Source organism: Toxorhynchites rutilus, chromosome 1, assembly GCF_029784135.1.
Source record: "Toxorhynchites rutilus septentrionalis strain SRP chromosome 1, ASM2978413v1, whole genome shotgun sequence".
NCBI classification, from domain to species: domain Eukaryota; kingdom Metazoa; phylum Arthropoda; class Insecta; order Diptera; family Culicidae; genus Toxorhynchites; species Toxorhynchites rutilus.
The window spans coordinates 130,526,226-130,550,700 of record NC_073744.1 but is presented as its reverse complement, the minus strand read 5'-3'; the positions used below and the strand labels follow the sequence as shown (position 1 = coordinate 130,550,700).

General features: G+C 44.4%; 1 protein-coding gene across 5 annotated transcripts in view; it reads right to left on the bottom strand.

Moving 5' to 3' along the window:
• Nucleotides 1–24,475, bottom strand: part of LOC129763423 (histone acetyltransferase p300) — a 46,792-nt gene that overhangs the window by 7,397 nt on the left and 14,920 nt on the right. For 4 of the 5 annotated variants that reach the window (XM_055762485.1, XM_055762482.1, XM_055762483.1 and 1 more), the window contains 8 exons: nt 20,552–24,452; nt 20,191–20,480; nt 19,951–20,108; nt 7,088–7,192; nt 6,061–7,006; nt 5,765–5,998; nt 5,472–5,702; nt 5,010–5,407 (listed from right to left, as the gene is read on the bottom strand). In XM_055762485.1, coding sequence (XP_055618460.1) covers nt 5,010–5,407; nt 5,472–5,702; nt 5,765–5,998; nt 6,061–7,006; nt 7,088–7,192; nt 19,951–20,108; nt 20,191–20,480; nt 20,552–24,452 — 6,263 coding nt within the window. The remainder of the gene's footprint in view (nt 1–5,009; nt 5,408–5,471; nt 5,703–5,764; nt 5,999–6,060; nt 7,007–7,087; nt 7,193–19,950; nt 20,109–20,190; nt 20,481–20,551; nt 24,453–24,475) is intronic. The other variant, XM_055762486.1, reaches the window with a different exon arrangement.

Here is a 24,475-nt window from a genome sequence, read left to right as displayed (position 1 = left end):
TAACCAAATGTATCAGTTGTCCCGTCAAAATGAAATGAGCGCAAAAAATCGATAATTTTTTCAGGTCCTCATACTTTGGACAGACGCACAAGAAGTATTCGCCATAGTTGTGGATGTTGCAGTAGTCGCAGAGTTTGTGGAAAGGTCTCCTGTTGGAGCCATGTGAAACCGAGCAGTATCCAGTCCTTATTCTGGATAGTACTCGCTGCTCCCTCATTACCTTGAAATTATCGAACCTGATGATGGAACCTTTTACTTTCCGCAGAAATCGATTTCTCTCGGCGAGCCACCTTTCGGACTTAAAGGTTCCTCAGGAGCTGGCAATCAACAATTTCACATCGACCATCGGAACCTCACTTGTAGAAAATTGTCCGGTTAAACCAATTCCAACCAGTCGGCCGCTTCATTACATACAATGCCACTGTGTCCAGGAATTCACATGAGGGCTGTCATGCAATAGGTGCTTCCTGACCGCTTGTACTCATGGGTGTCTGATTTGTTGACGGAATCGTAGCTGCCACGTAAAATCCGGCTGCTTCAACCAAGAAGACCTGGAAGAAGATTTGACCTGAAGACCTGAAATCGTTTCCCACTCGAACAGTTGGGAACCACCAATCATTCGCCCCAATCCTGATTTGTTTTCCCAACGTAAGGAGGTTGGAGCGTGACATCAACTGGTACATAGTGTTACTAAGCACAGTCAGATGCTGTCTTGGATACGGTCGCCGAATCAATAAGTAAGTCGAAAGGGCGTTTCCACACTTCAGCACATACGGAGAATAATGACAAGGACGACAGTAGACCGGAGACAGTCCGTAGTAGCTCGTTGTAAACACGTCAACTCAAGGCTGAGGCGTTCCTTCCTGTTGTTGCTTTGATGGGGTTTGGAGATTGTTTTAAGCATGCTTAAACATGCACGCTGAGTGGCGCAGCTCTTAAATTTCTCCAAGTGGCGCTGGAAGCTAAGGTTGTGGTCAATCGATACTCCATGGATCTTTAGCATTTTGTGGTGTGGAATGAAGTCGTTATACAGTTTTGTCTTGGAGTTGGAACCCTGGTGTCTGTGGCCGCTTCCCTGTCTGGAAAATTTAAAACCTTTTTCAATTGCCCACTGATCGATAGTTTTGGGAAATTTCTGCATCGTGATGCGTGATGTTTTGTTCGTATCTCTTGCCACACCCAGGAGAATGTAGTTCGTGAAGACAAAAAAGACAACTCCCCTCGGCAGAGCCTCGAACGTGATGTTCATGGCAATTAGAAAAAAGAGTGCGGCAAGATCGGAGCCTTAAGGTACTCTAGTTTCCTGTTTCGTCCTCGAAGGTCCGACGAATGGCGAAGTTCTTGATAAAATATAGTAACTTGTCTACACACCAATCAGCCAGAGTTTTCAGAACTAGTGGGACCTGATTCGTGCTTTGACCAGAAGTCGTAGGAGATGTTGACTCTCGGTTTGCTCTAGCAGCGACAATTGTCTGAGACCATCTTGTAGACAATACTATCGGGGCCCGTAGACGGAACCTAGGGCGATGGAAAGTTCATCGACGGAGAAGTTTATGTTGTAGGATTTATCAGGATGACCGGGACCACGAAGCTACTGCCATAACGAGCGTTCACTCTCTGTTGCTGAATGAATTTTCGGTAAGATCCGGAGATTGCGGGCAATCCCGCAGAATCCAGAGAAACTCGTCGAAGAGTTGAGGTACGTATAAGGGAACATAGAACAGCAGTAGATAACAGCAAACCTAAAGTTTCAACAGCACCGGCATACATCACCAGCCTTGACCACATTATCGATTTCACGAAAGCAAAGCTGATAGAATACGTCCAAAAACCTTCACACGCATGGGAATCAATGTTCATCGATAACTCCTAGAGGCCGCTGATGACTGAAGACGATCCTCCCATCACACCGCTTCTTATTAGCCCTTCCGAGGTTCTCGGACAATCTCTGGCAATCAAGAGATCCGAGGATTTTTTGATGCTACCCAATCAGCTTTATCGTAGATCCATTTATATCTTGTCCTATACCTCGACAGAAGATGTCCATGTCGTCGTAAAGCACCGAGAGCACCAGCAAGAGATCGGCGATCATATTCCCCCTACCGTCTAGTGTTTGCATACCCCAGTTGCGATAATGAGCGTTGAAGTTCCCTAAATTTTGAGGTTCCTCCAGCCTCGGTTTGGCGGTTGGCGGCGTGCTAGTTAGTTATAGGTGTTACCCTACCGGATACGACGATTCCCGGTGGAACTCGGTCTACAGCTGACTAGGAGGGCTTACCATGACAAGGTAGCAGAGGAGACGTGGTGGATATGTTTGGGGATAGCTGGAGCAAATTCTCCTCGGCTACGTCTCCATGCGTCATAGATGGCACAGCATTGGACCGTACTCCTACTGGCATAGGAAAAACTAGCCTGTGGATTGAGGAAAACACGACAGACGACGCAGATGTCATTGCGCTCCCGGTGACCAAACGAGAGGAAAAAGCGATTGCCTTTCCTTCCCGACGACACAAAAATATCGACAAGTTGATAGATTGCGGTGTTAGCAATGGACGGTGTAACCAAATGACACAGCGGTGAGTGGTAACTGGGTGTACAAGTGAGAAAGGTGTTAGTCCACATGAACCAACGGGAAAAAAGCTCGGTGTCACTGTAATCAGGATATGGGAGAAGAAAAAAATACCGGGAGAGTGGTTGGAAGGAGTCGTCTACCCCATCTACAAGAAAGGTGACAGACTGAAATGCTGCAACTACCGTGGCATTACGCTCATCAACGCCGCATACAAAATGCTCTCCCAGATTCTATTCCAACGTCTATAACCTTCAACGAGGGGTTCGTTGGTCAGTACCAGGTGGGCGTCATGGGAGCCCGCGGTACCACGGACCAAATCTTTTTAATCCGGCAGATTCTACAGCAAATGTTGGGATTACAACGTGGCGCATTTTCATTGACCTCAGGGCAACATACGACACGATCGACCGAGAACAGCTATGTCAAATAATGCACGAGAATCGGGACATTCTCCCCGATACTCTCGAGGCTTAAGACAAGGGGATGGACTATCATGCTTACTATTCAACATCGCGGTGCCATCCGAAGGGCGGACATCGACACGAGTGGTACAGTTTCCACCCGGCGGGTCCAACTGCAAAGTTTCGCTGACGACTTTGATATCATAGCACGGAACATTGCGACGATGGAGGACACTTACACCAGGCTAAAAGCAGAAGCCAGGTATATTGGACTGCTAATTAATACGTCAAAATACAAAAAACAAAATACAGTAATCGTTCGCTAACTGGTCCTGGTTTAACTGGTCTGCGTTTTAACTGGTCGAACGTTAACTGGTCCTTGAACCAGTTAAAAAGCAGGATTTCGTAAATAATCGACGCCATTTTCAAATGGAATATTCGCTGTGAGGGGCATTCGAATGTAATTTGAAATGTTATGATAATTGACATTATTTTCGCATGACAAAAACATTGATTAAATTACAGAAAAATAATTTCCTCAAATTATATTTCATATCTGTTGTCACACTCAATTCGAAACTTCCATTGGAATCCTTTTGTTTATCCAATTTCTCGATCAATGCGAATCAAACAATTCATTGAATTTACCCTCGATTTTATTTGACGTTTAACATGCCCGACCAGTTAAAACGCAAATGTCGATAACTGGTCTTCCCTTTTCGCCCAGTTAGTGAATGTTGTACTGTACTGTACTGTACATGAGGGCAAGAGGCTCCGAGAAGAATAACATCAGCCTTCTCCCAAGGGTAATCGTGAATGGCGACGAGCTTCAGGTAGTGGACAAGTTCTTGTATTTGGGATCGCTGGTAACCGCCGACAGTAAAAATCAGTGAAAATCATGCCTACTTTTCACTCCAAAAAATCCGAAGTTGATGCTGTACAAAACACTGATTAAACCGGTGGTTATCTATGGACTTGAAACGACCACATTGCGCGCTGAGGGCCGTAACGCACTTGGAGTCTTTGAGCGAGAAGTATTGCGGACTATCAACGGTGGAGTACAAGCCGAAAACGGATAGTGGCGTAGACATACGAACCATAAGTTACACGCTCTGCATGGAGAGACCCCCATTGCACATCTTGCAAAAGTCAGAAGACTGCGGTGGGCCGGAGACGTTCCAAGGGTGCCGGACGGCAATCTGGTTTAAAAATTTATTTTTAACAACCATTCCGGCACCGGAAACAGAGGAGCACAGCGCACACGATGGATCGACCAGATCGAAAATGACTTGCGAGTGTTGAGATGCTTGGAATCCTGGCGACAAACAGCCCAAAACCGAATTAAATAGAGACGGCTTCTTGATATGATACCAATGTCCTGGAAAAAAGGTAATGAAGATGGTCGAGTTTTGAGCGACATAGCATGCGCTGCCATAACTATTTCGCAAATAGTGACGTCAGTCGTTGTGTTTATCTTTGATTGCCCACCGCATCCATGTGAAAATGCTATTTTCAGGAAGTAATTTATCAATTAAAAACGTTAATTTTTGTAGAGCTCCCGCTGACTATGAGACTAAAGTGATAGCGTGGAGTGAATATTTGTGAAATCTCGTCGAAAAAGACGGATAAAAGTGATATTTCCTTGCGGCATTTTTTTCATTTCCTTGCGGCAAATTTCACGCAGATGAAATTTCAATATTTTTGCTGAAGAACAACATCAGGAAATTTTAACAAAATTGATCCAAAATTGATTGACTAAATCTTTACCTTTTTTAGTTTCATTCAAATATTTAGGTCCATTTTAGTCAAAGTCCGGCCTGGTTTCAAAACCATTGCAAAAAAAACAAATTTGATTGAAATTTGACAAAATTTTACGTCGAATTAAGAAAAAAAACTTTCAGTTGAAACTCAGAACAATAAAGTTTTTTGTGCGTAACCAAACTAGTTCACAGAATTTCTTCAGATAAACTCGTCAAATGCGTGGAAATCAGAGTTGGACATATACGAGAAAAAAAAAATAACCAAAAAACACTCACCTCTGCTGCAACTGCTGCTGCTTCAACTTGTGCTTGATGTTCGGGCAGAACGGCACCAAACACTTAGCCTCCTGGCAGTGCTTGGCGTGATAGCAGCACAGCGCGATAAGCTGTTTGCAGATCGGACAGCCACCGTGCGTCTTCCGCTTGCAGTGCTTCGTGTGCTGCACCACCCGTTTCATCTTCTGACAGCTCGGCAGGCGACAGTTTGCGTCGCGACACTGGCACGCGTGCACCAGCGACTGAATGCACCGCTGGATAGACTGCTTGCGGGCCTCCTGTGGGTTCGTTTGCTTGATATCGGTCGGCGACGAGCCATCGTCCAGGTCGAAGCCCAACTTGTCCATCTTGTGCGGATGACCGACCTTCTCCTTGCACGTGATGCACAGATCGAAATCCTGTGACGAACAACAATTATGAAATTAAAAACTATCATACCATCGGATGTAATTCAACACTTACGTCGCACACGGTGCAATGGTAACGAGTTTCCACGTGGTTCTTGCAGTTGTTGCAAGTGTAAACAAATTTGTCCTGTCCTTGGTTGTGCAGTTCGTACAACATGCAAAGGGTACTGAACTGCGCCCGCCGGAGGGATGAGAATTCAAAGTGCTTGTCGCGAGCCAGCGTGAGGAACGCATCCCGACCATCCATCAGATCGCAGTTGATCAACGGATCCGGATCTTGGATGGGCTGCAAAAAAGAAATGATCGAACAATGATGAAACTTCACAATGATAGAAATTCAAAACTTACCGCTAAACTCGCCGCCGATTGAGCGGAGTGCAACCGAATCACGAAGAACACCTCCTTGTGCTTTTCCATTGTTGCGAATATCTTCGCGCTCAGATCGTTACCGATCTGCTCGTTGGATTTCTTGTTGTTCTTCCGTTGGGCTGCCTTCGATTTGTTCGACTTCTTCGCCTTCTTCTGGCCACCCTTTTTCTTCCCATCCGCTCCGGTGTCACTGTCGTCGTTCATGGACATGATCTGTTGAAAAAAGAAGAATGTTTTAGTGACGATATAGGTTAGATAACTATCCCTCAACTTACCGCATTAGCAGCTGCCTCTTCGCGTTCCGCTTGTTTGCGTTTTTCTTCCTCCTCCTGGTCGAGCTCCTTGATGCTTTCCTCGAGCACATTTGGCCAGAAGTCGCCCTCAAAGTAAGGCAGCTCGGAAGCAGACTGCAGTTTATCCTCCATCGCCTGCTTGAGGATATCCTTGTAGTCCTGGATGGTTCTCTCTACCATACCCTTGTCGAGCATCTTCTTGTACCACTCTTGGAGTCGTTTTGGCTTCGGAATGCGTTGCTCCGGCGGATGGCAGTGGAAGATGTAATCATCCCCTTCCGAAGGCGGACAGGCCCAGATGTGGGCCATCGTGTAGCCCAGCTGTTTGGCATAATCCATGTAACCGAGCAGAATCTCGTGATAGACTGAGGTACGGTACTGTCGCGGTCGGAAGAAGTGCACCGAGTCAAGATAGGCGATGTACACCCGCCGTGTATTGGGTGCGGCACACTCCGAGCCGTACTCTTGCACGTGCATACCGAAGAAACACACGTCGATTCCGTCGACCTCTTCAAACGCAAACAGCGCTTTCGCCCGATACGGAAACTCCGGTAGCATCTCACCATTCTCCACGAACCTACTCCGCATCCCGGGCTTAACCTCGACCATTTTGTCCGAGCTCGAAACGACTCGAATGTGCACCTCACCGGCGCCAGCCTCCTTCTTTTTCAGGAAATTGTTCACCCTCGTTTCGATGTAGGTGCCCAGCTTGGAAGTTGGCAACCGCTTCGCGTTCGATTTGTTCTCCTTCCGTTTGGCGCCCTTCTTCTTCAGACAGTTATCGCAAACGAAGCCACCCGGCCAGATCGATTCCAGATACAGCACACAGATCTGGTGCTGTTTGCGACCGCAGTCCAAACAGTCCACGAACGGTTCCAGCTCGAGATGGTCGTTCTTCATTTCCTTGAACTGATCTTTTTTGATTTGGCTAATGATGATGCACAAAAAACGGTACGGCATATTAGCACACAATATTTAATTCAGAGGGGAAATCAATCGAAATACTTACGTTTGCGTCTGCATCGGATCATCGCCGAGCGTTACCATGTCGCCAGGGATCTCGTTGAAGCACTTCTGGCAGTACGTGTATCTGGTAGACAGTTGTCCAAAAGATCTTTAATTTTACGTTCATTTAAGGAGCACGGGGACAGAGAGTAGCGCACAAAATGGAGAGCGGAGAGGAGGTGGTTAAGGGAGTTGCAGGCGAAATGCAGGACGTTCAATTGTGATGTACACAGTTATCGTATGTTTGATGATGATATGTGATAAACGATGCGTGCATTTTTTCCGAGATTTTTTGTTGCCAGGGTTTTTCATTAGCATAATTTTGATTTTGACGTGTGATGTAGCAGATGGAATTCCATAAAAAGAAATAAAGTACACATTATAAGCGATTATTAGTGAAGGGTTTCCAAAGTTTGGATGATAGATTAAGGCGAAAAGGGGTTACAGCATTTTAAAAGTTTAGCACAACATTGGAACGTGTATCGATAACTGAACCATTCTTTTAATAGGGTCCTAGACGATATAAAAGCAGCAATAATGGTTGAATTTTGGTTTCTTGATTTTAAATAATAACGAATGATCGACAATCAGAGTTTTCAAACGTCCCATCCTTTTAACAGAGTCGCCGTCAGTCAGCGCCAAAGTCCTCTTTGTTTCGACTTCTGCGTCGAAATAAAGTGCTTTCCTGACTTCATGTCACACCACTCTCAGCTGTTGATCGAAATGGTGGTACCCACAGAAAACACAGACGAATAATGGTGTTCTCTCAGATTCATCTTCGACGCTGAAAAATCAGTCATCCCCACTCTTGAATGAAACCCGAGGTTTTACTCCGCTTGAAGATACGTGAAATCTAGCACGAATGCGCTCGCTGCTGCTGCTCTCTCATGTATTCCCTGAAGCACTGTTTATGTTGATGAACATAAAAGTGGGGGTTAATGAATTCAGACCATGAGGAGGGAGAGAGAGAGCATACAAACAGAAACTCCCAAACACAGCAAAAGAATCGAATCATCTCGGGAAGAGAAAAACAACCACAAAATCGAGATGACGTGAAATAGAGCCAGAAGTTTTTCGCCCTTTCTATCTGCGAGAGAATGTTGAAAAAAAACTTACACACATACATTACACGGGAGTGATCGAGTTTTCATTGTCGACTGATGAGATCTTGCTTCTGCTTTTACTACTGCTACTGGCTGCAATTCTAGCGAGCGGGATAAATAGTTATAGTAAGATGCTTGCATGCGACTCTGACATTGAGAACTGAGAGTGTGTGGCACAGCGCGGGCTTAGCAGCACTTCCTAGTTTACGATTGTTAACAGACGACGACTCTGCAGCGGTCGAAGTTGTTGTTATTTGCACTGTTGTTGTTTACGCACGGTTGTGCGCTTCTTCAGAACAAGTACTTCAGTAGTGAGGTTGTAAACACAAAGATCAGAGACAACGCGATTAATGGAACATGCTTCCTCAGAGAGAGAAAAGTTGATGAAAATATCTGTATCAAGATAGTAGAATGGGGAACATAACATGTCATCCAAAAATCGACAAACTACAAACCACCTCCGAAACGAGACATCCCTGCGCCAAACGTTTATGACTCCTGGACCACAACATATAGTTAAGGCTGGTATTTTATTTATTTTGGCTTGACGTCTTTACAACATGGCCTGATTCACAATTCTTGTCTTGTGTATTGTTCGTTACTTGGTGTTTTTAGTGGAGCGTTTTGCAAGGCCTGCGACCAACCCCACTATCTCGCAGGAGGACCATCGTGATACTACAGGTCGGACTCGATTATATGTGATTCGATTATAAACAATTTTGAACTCGATTATATACAGTTTGGAAACAAATATTTTTTTAATATTTCAAATATGGCTTATTTCATGAAGAAATGTAACCTTTCAACGTTTAGGTGAAGTTTAAGTGGCTATTACATGTGGAGTGGGGTAAAAATCGTGATTTTTGAAGATTTTGCTTAAATTTTCACCAAGAATTGTTTATATCGATATTGCAGCCAAATTAAGAAAGATAGAAGTTGTGCGTCAAAGAACAAATTGAAGAGCGGTTGAAGAACTTCAATTTAATTGATAGAAACAATTTATTTTAAAGGGTGTGTCACATCAAATTGCATCACGGAAAAAACGCTGTAGAAATTCGCCCAGTAGACCGATCCTTTTGAAAATTTTAGACAGTAAAATAAAAACTATTAAGGGGGTATTCTAGTCTAGAAATCTGAAAAAATCGAAATTTTTTTTTTACCATATTTCTGTAGTTTAGGCATTCAAGAATATACTCTAGAAAGGACTTATCGAAAATCCTATTATTTACCTAGTTAGAGCCATCTTAGTGATGTGGTATCTAACCTGTTACGGCCATCACAATAAACTTCAAACGCGTTTCTCTCGGAACTAGTTTTTTTCTAACTGGCGTACACGATATCTCAAGTTCTACTGAACCGATTTATGTCAAATTTATATGAAAATAATCTGCATACATCTCTATATCGCATAAACCAATAAAAAATTATAACTTTTTAATTTTACTATTTTTAAAAAATCGGTAAACGCAAAAAAAAAAACGTTTTAAACAGCATTTTTGTTTTCAAACGGCCGCCATTTTGTTAAAACCCATGTTTTTGACTTGTCCGAGGTTCATGCCATAGCGACATCTTTACTAATTCAGAATCTGTTCGATTTTTTTGTTTCAGATAACCAGAAGGACTGGAATCGTGTACGCCATGGCACAACTTTTTTTTGAACACCCTCACTTCACCAGCATGTAACTATTCTAATTATGAATATTTTTTTTCCGTCCTATTTTTGTTTTATTGTTGAAAGATAGATAAACGAATAATGATATAATGGATAGTAAAAATATTCTTTGTTTTATTTTTACGGAGTTCGAAAAAACGTCCGAAATTCGTGTCTCTACACTAGAATACCCCCTTAAACAACTTTTGGCATTTTCTTTTTATTCATACTTCGAGCCCAAGCCCGTATGCTCGCACCTTCCTCTTAACCCCGTCCATAAGGTTCTGTACAACGTCAGGTTGTAGTTTTTTTTTAACAGAAATCCATTTTCTCTTGAAGTCCGCCTCCGATTTGACAACTTTTGGGTTCTTCCGGAGGGCCTGCTTCTTAATCGCCCAATATTTCTCTATTGGGTGAAGCTCCGGCGCGTTGGGCGGGTTCATTTCCTTTGGCACGAAGGTGACCCCGTTGGCTTCGTACCACTCCAACACGTCCTTTGAATAGTGGCACGAAGCGAGATCCGGCCAGAAGATGGTCGGGCCCTCGTGCTGCTTCAATAGTGGTAGTAAGCGCCGGTGGTACAAAAAGTCGGTGATCATGGTGCGCCATCAGGGTGCAGACTCAGAACTCGAATACAAAATTCTCTATGTTTCCTGATTTTCCAGTAATTTTTCAGAACTATTCCCGATGTAGACTAGTAAACCGGTAAATTTTCAACTAGTTCTGTAGCATGTTATTCAAAACAATTAAATTTATGAGTCTTTCTTGCATTCGGTTATAGGCTATTATATTTTGTTGTCTTGAGTGGCGTTAACGTTCCCTGTGGAACTTTTGAAGTCTCAATGTATTTACTAACTAGCTTCATTTGCTAATACTAAGTTGAGATTTCTTAAGCCAAATAACATGCCTTAAATGTATTCCGAGGGGCAAGCTCTTGAATACGCGTGACCACAGTGCAAGTCGAAGGAAATTTCATTGACGAAAAATCCCCCGGCCAGAACGGGAATCAAACCCGAACACCCGGCATGATAATGTGAGACGCTAACCACTCGGCCACTGGTGCACCAATTGTTCCACTAGCACCAATATTCCACAATGTATGTGCAAGAAGCACTCTCCACCAGACGGCAAATCGTGTTCCACTGAAAAAAAAATTGTAACCGCTATTTGCGATATTCTTTTTTTGTATCGAACAAAACCTCTGTGTGTGATATCAGCATTACGAAGTATGTTCTCTGCTAGCTAACTGTTTTGAGACATCGATTTGAAATCACGAGTGACATATTTACATCCAAGCGGAACGGAGAATGGAGCTAATGCAAGAGTTACTCGTTATTGAAGGTACAGGTAGGTACACACACAAATGACCAGAGCAAATGTATGAGAAAATTGGAATGCTTCCTGTTCCGTCTGCTGGAAACTATGTGGTGGACTGTCTTACTGAACTGTCTCGCTTCTTGTAGAATAAGAAGGGGCGGCGCTTACGATAGAATGTGTTTTCCCCTTCCGCACGTTCTACGGCCGAAATACTTCCAATTTTTGTTAGTTTACGGAAGTTTTTGTTAGTTTAGGGAACTATAATGTAGAGCTTATCAAACAAATCTCAGATAATTTTCGATTTGGTTGGTGTGCAAATCATCAAAAATCGTACGCAGCGAAAATAGTGTTTAACGTTAACATTATTTCATGGGATCCTGATTTGACACACTTACTGATAAATGTAGTCTTACATTAAAAAAAAACCAATAATCCATTTGGGATGAATCATAGCTCTTTCTCTTCAGATCTGAATTTTCTTTAATTTTAACAAAAAAAAACAGCGAAAGTGATTTTTTCTGGTGTGTATACTTGTGCACCTTTCATCGGTATATAGATAGTGGACTTTTCTGAAAATCATTTCGTCTATTTGCTACTGTCGTTCCCAGAGGCGGAAACTTTCAAGAATGTATCCTTCTTTACACCAACGGATCCAAAAACGAAGATACTGTAGGAGTAGACGTTTTTAGAATAGGCATTACCAAATCGCAAAACTTGTCAGGTCACTATAGTCTCCTCAACATAGGTCTATGAGGTCTATGCTCCTACAGCACTCAAGATTCCATCTAAAAACCAATAATCCCACCTTAAATTGCATCATGGAAAAACGCTGTAGATTTATGGGTATTTTCTCTTGAAAATTTGGGTAGAAGTAGTTTAGAGTGTATTGTTTAGACTGTATTTTTATCGCTGTCAGTTTTCAGAAAATTGGAAACAATTGCGTCACCTGAAAAGCAACGTCGCGAATTGATTTTGTGCAAGCACCTGGAAAATCCTCAGCTCTCTCATCGGGACATCGGAAAAAAAAACTTGGAATCGTGCAGCCAACGGAAAGTCGTGTGATTTAACGTTACTATGAAACTCTGAGCATCAAATGGAAGGAGAAATGCGGTCAGAATGGATGTTCTATTAGTAATCAGAATCTCAAGCGTGTCGTGAACGGGTTTGAGCGGAATCCTAATGCGTCGTCAGGGATGTGGTCAAAAAGTTGAGTCTGTCTAAGTTTTTGGTTCAGAGTGCCAAGGACCGGGAGGGACTGCGTACGCACAAAGTACAGAAGGCTCCAAATAGTGACGAACGGAAAATACGGTGGGAAAGTCACGGCTCCGGAAACTGTACACCCAGATACTGACGAAGCTTTTTCCTCTCATCATAGATGATGAGACTCACCTCAAAGCAGCAGCTTTCGGGGTTACTGTTCTTCACCGCCTAGCACAAGTTTGATGTTCCAAAGGAAGTAAGGAAGCAGAAACAAGATTTGGCAAACACCAAGAAATACATGATTTGGCAAACGATCTGCTCATGTGGCAAACGGAGTGCGCCATTCGTAACTATCATGACTGTGAACGAGCAGATCTACCTCAAGGAGTGTTTACAGAAGCATCTGATTCCTCTGTTGAAGCAACACGAAGGCGCTACTATTCAAAGAATGTCCTGGATTGGTAGGAAGCCAAGGGGGTCACTTTCGTACCCAAGGACATGCACTCTCGAGATAGGAATATCAGAACAGTTCCCCGACAAAAATATAAAGAGACGAAAGTTTTTGCTTTCCCTAAATAATCGCACCTGTACATGAAATAATAACTTAAATTTTTAGATACTTTTGAAATTGAAATTATCCAAAAAGGAAAAATAATCAAGGTTTGTCAAGAGTGGTGAACTTCGAAAGTGAAAATTGGAATTGAGTAAACTCATCTGGTCAGTAGGTAATTATTAGGAGAGTTTGCTAGGTTGCATCCGATTGCAGGTTCGAATAGACCCGTTCATACCATAATTTAAGTTGAATCTGAAGTGTTAGTTTGAGGTGAACATAATTTGCAGAATCCATTGAGGAAACTAATGAGTTCTACACGGATGGAATTATGAAATTACCCGAAAAAATGGGGTAAGGTTATAGAAAATAATGGTAAATATATATATATATATATATATATATATATATATATATATATATATATATATATATATATATATATATATATATATATATATATATATATATATATATATATATATATATATATATATATATATATATATATATATATATATATATATATATATATATATATATATATATATATATATATATATATATATATATATATATATATATATAAAATATGCTCGATCAAAATTGTTTTCTAATCAAGATAAAAATCATTCAAAAATAAACCACGGATACTTTTTAAATGACTCATTATAACACTATTCAAATTCGAAGGAAAATTGAACTCTCAACTTCTACATTTGCAAATATATGTGACGATAACATATCAACAACTATTGCCTATACAGTTCTCCGATTGAGAATTGGGTAAATTTAGAGACCATGAGCTTCTCTAAATAACTCGAGAGTATATTTCCGAAGGATTTAAATGCATTGGCGATAAGTTTTACCCTCACACCATATCCGAAGTTCAATCAAACATTGTAATTTCAAAACCACAGAACCCACTAAAGAAAAATTCTTAATTTCTAAATTCGGTAGTAATTGATCGTCTTTATTTTGGACAACTCTGGACTTTTAATTTTTTCAACCAAGCTTACACTCTCTAGTGTTCATGCTACGATTATATTTTACCATCATGATACTCTCTTTTGGCGAGAAACTGTAAATTATGAGAACTCAGAGGTGAAACTGTCATATATCCATTACCCACAGAGCACAACTCGAATAACTCTATCTGAAACACCATTAAAGAACCCAACCATCATATCATTGGTTGGTTAGTTTAGTTGGGTGGATTTGAAGCACACACACTGTCATGCAAAAATGAAACATAACATTGCTAGAAAATAACAATAACACACCCACACAGCCACAAACCGCATCCGTTAAGGTGCGCACTTTCAGAATGAACTCCACCGCCACGGTGCTCACAACTCGATTTTCGCTCTCCGCTTTGCTTCTCTCGTGTTATTTAGAAAGTCATCCCCCTGCAGAAGCGATTGAACACACGCGAGATGTTGTCCCTCTCACGAGTTACCACCACCGCGAATGAACAGTTCCCTCTCTCTCGAATGAGCAGCATTCATCGGAGTAGGGGAGAAATGTTGGATGCACAAATGCGAGAGCACAGCGCGTTTGGGCTTGTGTGTAGTGGTAAAATGAAATTTAAATTTTCATTTCATTTCAAAATGCCGAACCTTTGTGGCGAGATGATTTTTTGTTGTTGTTGTTGCTGAATTTGGGATGAGAATAATGATGTGTATGGTAGTTTCTCTTCCGCGTCGATTTTTTCTTGTGCATGAACGATATACACCGGTGGAAGAAAGTGATACATTGTATCGATGATACGCTTATCGTAGTCGCTGATAGTTGGGGATCGGCCTGGAAAGTGCGTTTCGGTTCTATGTTTCAATTGTTAAAAGACCAGGGAATATTTTTGAGAAGATGTTGGTGAAAAAAACAGTAGAGCGCTAATCAAATCAGTATATCTCAATCTTCACAACTCGATTGACGAAATTGTTCATGACTAGCAACAAAACGCAACGTGGTGAATTAGTTGGTACGCTACTGCAACTACGTTCCGGGACCGGTTCCAAGGAACAGCTGCTACAAGCTGTACTGGGATCGCTAGATCATTACGAATGCTCGCATACACGCTAGCCGATCTGAAGTTCTAGTGAAGAGAAAGTAACACTGTTATACCACAATATCTTCAATCTACGTTTGCTACCAATATAATCAAGTATCACCCTCAGTAAAAGAACTAAAAACAAATGTGGCTTTCACAGAACATCTGCATTGTTCCAGTAGCGATTTCAACATAATAATGATTCTTAATTTTGAAACGCAGTGGCAGGTTCTTAAACTACTTCATCATAAAAAATGTTTCTAGTTTCCAAAGACGTTAATACTGAGAAGTGCCAAAATTCTTGAACAATAAACCAAAATAATCATAATGACTGTTCCAAGCTGTATCTGAATCGCACTTCTCTGACCGATTCTTGTCGATGCTTCACGATGCACCACATGATGGTTCAGTTTACCCCAAGAACTCGTCTCTCAGCTTCGTTTTGATGCCGAAGTGGCGAATTTCAGTTAGAGGCTGGAATCGTAGATATTCATAGGATTCGTCACAAACCGGTCCTTAATAAATTCGCCATCCGGGATCGTTCATTTCTCAGTTCGGTAGATATACGAACTGGCATTTGTATAAGCCGGGTTCCCCGCCGATATCCCGATGTGAATCGGTGTAGATCTATAGATGGGTTACTTATTTTACTTTGACGGGCTATAACTAGAGTGGCTCGTGTTGTATCGTCATCTCCGCTCTATTCAATCATAGACTATATTCCGCCAATGCCTAGGCGGCCCCTCCTTCGACCTGATCAAGCCATCTAATGCGTTGAGCTTCGCTTCGTCGTTGCTGTCTGGGTTGTTGAGAACGGTTGTATGGGGCTAGCACCTTACATATTCTTTTTGCGATGTACGATTTATATGATCGATGAAGCCAAGCAACTTAGCGGCCCTTGTGAAAATCGTGCCTCCCGTGTTGATACCCGTATATCTTCAAGGGCAATTTTGAATAGCAAACATGATAAACCATCACCTTGGCGTAATCTTCTGGTGACCCGAGAGAATCTATAAAATTCGCACAAAACACAAAACACTGTCTCGTCGAATAAGTCGAATTTATTAGGCAAAACCCAATTCGGGCATTACTTGCCATAGTTGCTCTCGATCTGTATCGTAAAGCCCTTTTTATCCTTTATTTGAGAGGCTGTTGCGTTTTGGGTGCTAAGTGGTAATAGAATGCGTCACCATAAAATTATGGCACACATGCAGCACACCCCTGCACCCATAAAATCATCGAATGACAGAGAGAGCGATCTGTCAGAGAAAAAACAAAAAGGAGGTTTCTTCAGTTTTGGATGCTCGAGAAGAGCGGTCGCATTTTTGCTTCGCGGGTGAAAAGTTTACGCTCGAAAAAAAGGTTTGTAACCGTTGAGAGTTTTGCCGATCTCTACGCGGGGAATTTATGTAGTGGTGCCGCGATTAGTTTTGGGCAGAGCTACGCGACAGACAGGAGCGTCACGGAGGAGGGCCGTGAATGGGTGTGAGCGCGCATATCGGACATCCACGGAATGCAGGCGCTTAAGGTCGGTGGAGCGAGAACTAGGATATGAGGAGGATCGCACCGACGAAACGCTGGAGGAGAATCAGCGCAGTGGTGGACGTCCACTAAATTCATCCGTCCGGAATTAAACGAGATCCGGTATCAACAACTGGAAAGGGGATCCACGGAACGGGTCCGGTGAGTCAGGGATGACCATTTCCATGAGTGCGAGTGAATGTGTGCCAAAGCGACGAAATAGTTATTAAAAAGAAAAAGATATGACAAGGCTTTCAACCTTCTGAACTGGTTCGTCTCTGTATTGACGACAGTGGACATTTCCACAAGGTTTCATTAGAGACAAGCCATTTCACATAAAATGGTTACATAAAAATAAAATGAAATGAAAAAAATAATGACATATAAAAACATTTTCAAAACATAATTTAAGAAAACAGCTTGCTGAACCGGATGGCAAGGATGCCTCAGACCATGATTCCGGGCAGGTAGAGAGGAAGCTGTCCCGTTAAAGATGCCAAAACGGCATTGTTCGGACGTTATATAACGGACGTTCGGCATCTTCCATGTAGGAGGAAACCACTGCTACTCTCGCAGATCAGGAACCGTTCGACGGGGTTGTGAATTTGGCAGTAGTCGCGGAGTAGAGGAAAAGACCCTCTGTCGAGTCCGTTTGAGACCGAGCAGTCTGAACAGGATTCGTTTTTCTCTCATTCTTTTTACGTCATCGAATGTGGCAATCGAGCCCTTGACTTTTCTCAGAAACTACCCTCTCTCTGTGATCCACCCTTCGGTCCAAGAGCTTCGAAAACAGTTGGTGATTCCCAACTTCACGTCGTCAAGAGACACCTCCTGAGCGTAAAACGGTCCAGTGTGATCGACTCCGGCAAATCGGTCGGCCGCTTCACCCCCTGCGATAAAGCTGTTCGCGAGTTTTTTTTTTGCTGGAAATCACACTATTATTACTATCGCTATTAGCCGTCCGATCTCGTGGAGACCGACCGAGCTCGCCCCGGCTCGGAAGTTGTTCCAAATATCGTTCTCGACGAGAACAGTTGGGAACCTTCAGTCGTTCATCCAAACCAGGATTATTTCGCCACTGGAAGAAGGTTGGAATGCGCTATCCGCTGCAGAATCACGTTACTATCAATCAGGAAGGTCTCCCTCCTACCGTTGATTTTCGACAATAAACTGGCAGTTCTAGATGTGATCGTCGAGTGAATGATTATCTTCAATTTCAGCGCAGACAAAAACAGTTGGTTTTGATGGCAGGAGATCGGAGACAGTCCGTAGTGCATTGGTAAAAGCCTGTATCCTGATGCGTGGAAATTCATGAGTGTCATGTCGTACACGTAGACGAACACGAAGACTCCCCTAGGCAGGACCTGAAATAGGTTATTCATGGCGTCGAGAAAAAAAGTTACGACAAGAACAGAACCTTGAGGTACTTCTGCCTCTTCGTGGAAAGCTCGGGAGCTGATGTTACCAATCTTGACCTGAAAATTTCGGCGTTTGGCAAAGTTCTTGATGAAGTGACGTAGTTTACGGTCAACGCTTCAATTTGCCAGAGTTTTCAACACTACATCTCATCTCTATGTGCTGATAGTTCTTGTTGGTCGTTAAATAAGCTGAATAGGATGAACTGTCCGAGCAGGAATAGCTGTTTCAGCATCTTATAATCGATACCGTCAAGGCCAGTCTTTGGCGGGACGCTCTTCCTTCCCTGGACTGGTTTTCGGGATGGAGGCTTCGGCCGCCTCCATGATGATTTTGTTGAAAGTGACAATGGTGGTTGGATTATCTCCAGATAACAAAAAGTCGGAGGATGTTTGGAAAGCCGCCCAGTCAGCTCCTACCAAGATCCATCTGCGAGTCGTGAGCGGCGGCGGGCCGTTGAAGCTGATGTTATCGGGTGATGATCGCTATCACGATGGTCGTCGTTTTTGTGCCACCCTAGCTTACCCACCAAGTGCTGAAATATCAGCAACTGAAATATCAATGGCTGTATTGCTGGTACCTCTACGGGAAGTATCAATGTCGTTATTTAAGACCGAGAATTCCAACACTTCCAAGAGGTCGGCGATAATATTCCCCCTGACGTCTGGTGTTTGAATTCCCCAGTTGCGGTGATGAGAATTGAAGTTCCCCAAGATGATTTTTGGGTCCTACGCCTCAAGCAGCTTCCATCGTAGATCCGGGATTGTGCCACACGGCAGGTATATATAAATGATGGTCACAGGAATCGGGACCTCGATTCGGACTGTTATTATTGACAGGTCAGTGGAGAGCCGTTTTGGAAAATGGGAGATGATTTTCGGGACACCCAACTCTCTCTTTTCAGTCGCTTCGCTTCGACTATGACTACTTCGCCATTCCCCGTCAGCATGGCTTGAATTGACTAGAAATGAATTGAAGAGCGTTAAGAGCGAGAATAACCCCCCCCCCTCACCTACGTAACGCAAGTTCCTATCTCTAATACACAGTACGTAACGCAAACCCCTCCCCCCTCTTTCTCGCATTACGTAATTTGTGCACGACGCCTAAAGTCAAACCAAAACTTGATTTCTGATGCAAAAAAGTAGTCACAGCATTGAGGTCCTCGCGTTAGTATTAGTAAATAGCGTGCAGCTTGGGAGAAATTCTCAAATAAATTTTAGTTCACTACGTCTTCGAGTTCAATTTTGTGAAAAAAAAACAAAAAACGGGTTTATATCAACAAAATTCACAAATTTGTCGGTATTTCTGAACACAACACTGAACGCTATTTTATATGTGGAGTAATTTTTGTGTACGGGACAAAAAAATCTAGCTCATCAGTAGTATATGAAAAACCACGTTGAACTCAAACATCGATACATGCATACGTGATACATGAGAGAGAGACACGAATTCATTTTTGCTCATTGAAGCTCATTTGACCGGGAAGAATAATCGAGTCGTGGAGTCGTAGAATCGTTGAGTCATGTTGGTGGAGAAACTACTGGAAGAAGCCACTCATTATAGTCCTTATAGCCTTATAGCACTTTGATGGATTCGAGGTGTTGCTGTCTTTCCGGTAGAGAGAAGACGATGCCACAGACGGCGAACTTAGAGGAAAGTTGCGTAGCCCACGTAGCACTTTATTCGAGCACTCAACACTATCTTTGGTTGTACAATGATCAGTTTTTCTTCCTATAATCCCATATATCAGAATATTGTTTTCAGAGAAGCGACTTGATTTCTTCTTCAAAGCGGATGCGTTCAATGCATTAATGAACCACAATTTTAGTTCAGTTATGAATGATAGTCCTAGACTAATTCGAAGAAAAACATATCCCAGTATTGCAGGTGAATTCAATTTAAAAACTATCCATTCTCGGACGGAGATGTTTGAACTTTGGAGTTTAAAGCATCTACAAATTAACCAATCCAATATTGCTGCTTCTGATGAACCCTTAACATAAATGCTGATAGGAAAACACCCAAAACAAAAACAAACAAGATCCGAAAAACATACCGATTTTGGTAGCTGAAGTATTTGGCATCCCGTGGAATCGTACAGAGCTGCTTGCCATAACAGCACAACACCTGCGGATTAAACGTATACTTTCGGCCACAGCAATAGCCGAGCGATTGCATGACAGGATCGATTTCTTGCTCAAACACCTCCGAGAGCTGAAAGTGATAACAAAAAACGTTACAACAATATATTCATACGCCCTTTTCAAGCATTTTGAGAATGAGTAGTCGCGCATACCTTCGTGCAGTACCGATAGACCCGGGACGTCTTACGATTGTACAACCATGCATTGTCAAACATAAGCCACACGTCATCCACATACTCCCACGGGTCCGAATATTGGCCCGAATCGAGCTTCTTGCGTATCGTGCTGAGGTCCATCGGCTTCCGGACGATGTCGAAGTAGTCGGGGATCCCAAGTGTCGTCGGGTCAACGGGCATACGGAACGGTACCGATTCCGGTTCCTGTGCCACCAGTTTCTCCAGCGTGGGTAACAGAGCTTCCCGCAGTTCTTCCGGTTTAAATGCTGTGTGAGATTTAAAAATGCGATTACAATCAATGTCACACATTGCTCGAAAATGATGAACGAATACTTACAACACTTCTTCTTGCTGTCGGCCGCATCCGACTGGATCGGTTCGGGGAACACCTTCGGTTCGCACTTGACCACGGCATTCATGGTGGTGGTGCCGCCAGTCGCCAATGGCGACATTGGCTCCTCCTTGCACTTGACCACATCGAGCTTGCTGGACTTCTCACCGTCCTCTCCCGCGTCTCCCGTGTCCATTGGTTCAGTCTTGATCTCCTGCTTTATGCTCGGACAATTGTCATTGTTCACACTCTTACCCCCGCCGATGTTACTATCCGAGGTGTCCATGTGGTTTGTGTCCGGTTCGGACTTGATGTCCTGTTCTTGTCTGATCTCAAATTTACCACCCTTGGCGTTGGTTTCGCTGCCGGAGTTGTTCGCACCGCTGTTGCCCGGTTGGGAGTCTTCGTCCTGATCACGTGCCGCAGCTTCCAGGGCAGCCATCTGCGAGCTAAGGGCAGAAGCCGAGGAACGACTCACGCTGGACACGGTGCTGGTGTTGGGACAACTACTGCTACTGCTGCTAGTGGCACCACCGCCGCCGCCACTGCTCGAGCCGGATGATGACGTCGTGTTTGACATTTTCCCGGACGATGCCGCCGTCGTCGTGGTTGTAGGCCCACTCGAAGCGGTGCTAGTTATGGAAGCTGAAGAAACAGTTGCCAACGGACCACCGCTACTGTTGTTGTTGCAACTGCTAGTACTTAACACACCCATTGCAGGTGGGGTCGAGATTGGAATTGGAGAAGATATCGCCGGTGGTGGCGTTCGTTCCGGTGCCGATGCCATCAAAGCGGACACGTTTGGCGTGTTCGGTGTGCTAACCGGTGGTGGTGGAATTGGTCCGTTTGAGGTTAGACTTGGAGATGGTGAGGGAATAGGCACACTGTTGCCTGAGGAATTCAACAAATCAGAAGCACTTGTGGGCGTGGCTGGCAACTGACCCATACTATTCCTCTGCTGTTGTTGCTGTTGCTGCTGTTGTTGTTGTTGTTGTTGCTGTTGGCCACTGTTGGTGCAGTTGCTGCCCATCATTTGGTTTCCATTGAAGGTGTTATTCTGCTGCATCGAACTTCCCCCACTATTGCCGAACGGAGAAGGAATCGGTGGGGTCACTGTTTGGCTCATACCACCACCCATGGAGTTGTTTTGAGCCGCGGCAGCTGCTGCCGCCTGTCCTGCGTTATACTTAGCCTTCATGATGTCGTTGAACTGCTGCAATCCACTAGGTGAACTATCGGCGATTGAGGGACCGTTCAAAAACTGGGTAGCATTCTGTTGCGACGAAGGCGGTGTCATTCCGGGTGGATGATTGTTAAGGCCTTGCTGCTGCTGGGCGGTAAACGGTGACAAACCACCGGGCAACACAGTCTGCTGCTGTTGGACCATACTGTTCGGACTTGGCCCCGATTGGGACACGAATAGTTGCTGTTGTTGGGCTTGCTGGCCTGCACCCAGGGGCATCCGATTTTGCTGCATGAGATTTGCGTTCTGACCAAGCATATTGGGCCCAACCTGGCGGGGCATTTGCATGACATTATTCACGGTCATATTCGGACCGATCATTCCTGGCGCCTGGTTTGGATTCATCGGACGAATTTGGGCATTCCCACCGGGCTGTTGCAGCTGCTGCTGTTCCTGGGCTTGCCTCTGCTGCTGCATCTGTTGCTCCTTTCGCTTTTGTCGCTTTTCTTCCAGCTCTTTCTGGATTTTGTAGATCTTTTCGGCCAACAAATGGTAGTACTCCGATCTCGAGTTGGCCATTTCGTACATATCGCCTTCGACTTTTTTCGCGTACGCCACCAAATTGTACATCCGCTTGTCAAACATCGTCGAGGGATCCGGCGACGGAAAAATCGCCTGCACCAGCTTGTGCACAAGATGATTCCGCAGATCGGGGGTGACCGAGTGATGCCAATCTTTCGTTCCTTGCACCGGAGCGGCAATCATTTGATTCGCTGGGAAGTTTCCACTCGCACCGGGCGGACCTCCGCCGGCGTTAGATCCACTCGCTCCGCCAGATTGCTGCTGCTGGACCTGACCCTGGCCGTCCTGATTGAAGAGAACATTACCCGGTAATGGAATGATATTTTGAGATTGATTCTGCTGCTGCTGCTGCTGTTGCAACTGAGCGTTTGGTTGCTGCTGTTGCTGCTGCTGCTGGAGAGCAGCTGCCATTTGGGCTACACTTTGGTTAGATCCACCCGGAGCTTGGCTGGTGACCGGAAGACCTCCAGGACCAACACTGGAAGCATCACTGGTAGCATTTGGTAGAACGTTGTTCACCATCATCTGGTTGGGAGGAATCATCATCCGCACCGTTCCTGGAGGCTGATTAGCACCGAGGGGTATATTCCGAATTCCTCCCACTAACTGTGGACCTCCACCTTGTTGCTGTTGTCCAGGCATTCCAGACTGACTAACCTGTGGTGGCATCTGAACATTGCCGGGCAGTGAGTTAGGAGCGGTTGAGGATGGACATTGAACCTGATTGCCCCCGAGTTGATTGAAAGGGCCACCAGACATTTGTCCTGGTTGACCTTGCTGGTTTTGACAGGACTGACCCGATTGACCAGCTTGTTGTTGTTGGTTCGGATCTTGGCCAACGCCTTGCTGCAGTTGATTTTTGAGTTGATTCTGTTGGTTTTGTTGTTGCTGTTGTTGTTGCTGCTGTTGCTGCTGCTGCTGCTGCTGTTGTTGTTGTTGTTGTTGTTGCTGTTGTTGCTGCTGTCCGGGTTGTTGTTGTCCCTGTTTATACTTGTTGGTATCTCGCAGAGGCAAACAAACCGGACAGTCCTGCCGTTGGCAGTTCTTCCAATGGTTGATAATTTGCCGGGATGAAGAGCAGTGGGTTTTCGAACAATTTTTACCGAGCTGACAGGATTGCATGTGCGTCAGAACTTCCTTCATCGTCCGACAGTGGGCGAGCGTACAATTATTGCTGTTTGGATTTTCCGTCTCTCGTCGTTGGCATTTGTGAGCGTGTAAAAGTAGCACTAGCTGCTGCTGGATAAGCTTGCGTTTCTCTGGATCGGCTAGCAGTGGATTTCCGGGACCACTCTGGGCTGGTCCCGGCTGTTGTCCTGAGGTTCCGGTCGCTGTACCTGCAGCTCCGACTGGAACAGCCGGATTCATTTGATTCATTGGCTGATTCTGAGTAGCGGTTTGCGGTCGTATTTGAGCCGTAGGGTTTCCGGACTGTGGTTGGGCTGGCGATGGTGTGGGAGGCTGTGCTTGAGCTGCTACACCACCCTCGTTAACCACGTTCATACCGATCCCGGCACCAGGCATAATATTCGCACCCAATGGGTTTCCCATTCTCGCACTGGCCATTGCCATGTTAGGCATACGATTTATCGTTGGCGGAGAGCCTCGTACCGGTGCCAATCCTCCAGTATTCATTACGTTCACATTCGGCTGCTGGTAGCCACCGAAAGGTCCGCCAGGTCCACCAATTTGGTTCATCTGATTTCCAATACCGCCAACGTTGTGGTTCTGCATCAATTGTCGTAAACCCTGATTCATATGACCACCGGGACCTCGCGCCATATGCTGCCCCGGTTGGCCAGGCATACCCATTCGACCAGGATTGTTCAAGGGTCCATTCTGCATCGCATTTGGCAGTTGATGCATGAGTCCCGGGTTGGGACCACCTTGCTTCATATTGTTGTTTATCACAATTCCCCCACTAGTCATAACTCCTCCGCTCAAAGCCATATTACTGTTGGTAATAATCGTACCTCCTCCATTGTTCTGGGCAATACTGTTCATTCCTAGCATCGATCCTCCACCCATCGAACCGACAACCACATTGTTTGCCATGCTCTGGTTCATTGGCAGCAGGTTGGGACTCTTGTTGGCTAGTGGCCCCATGCTCAGGATTTGTTGACCGGCCATGTTCTTGTTACCCTACACACACACATGGGAAACGA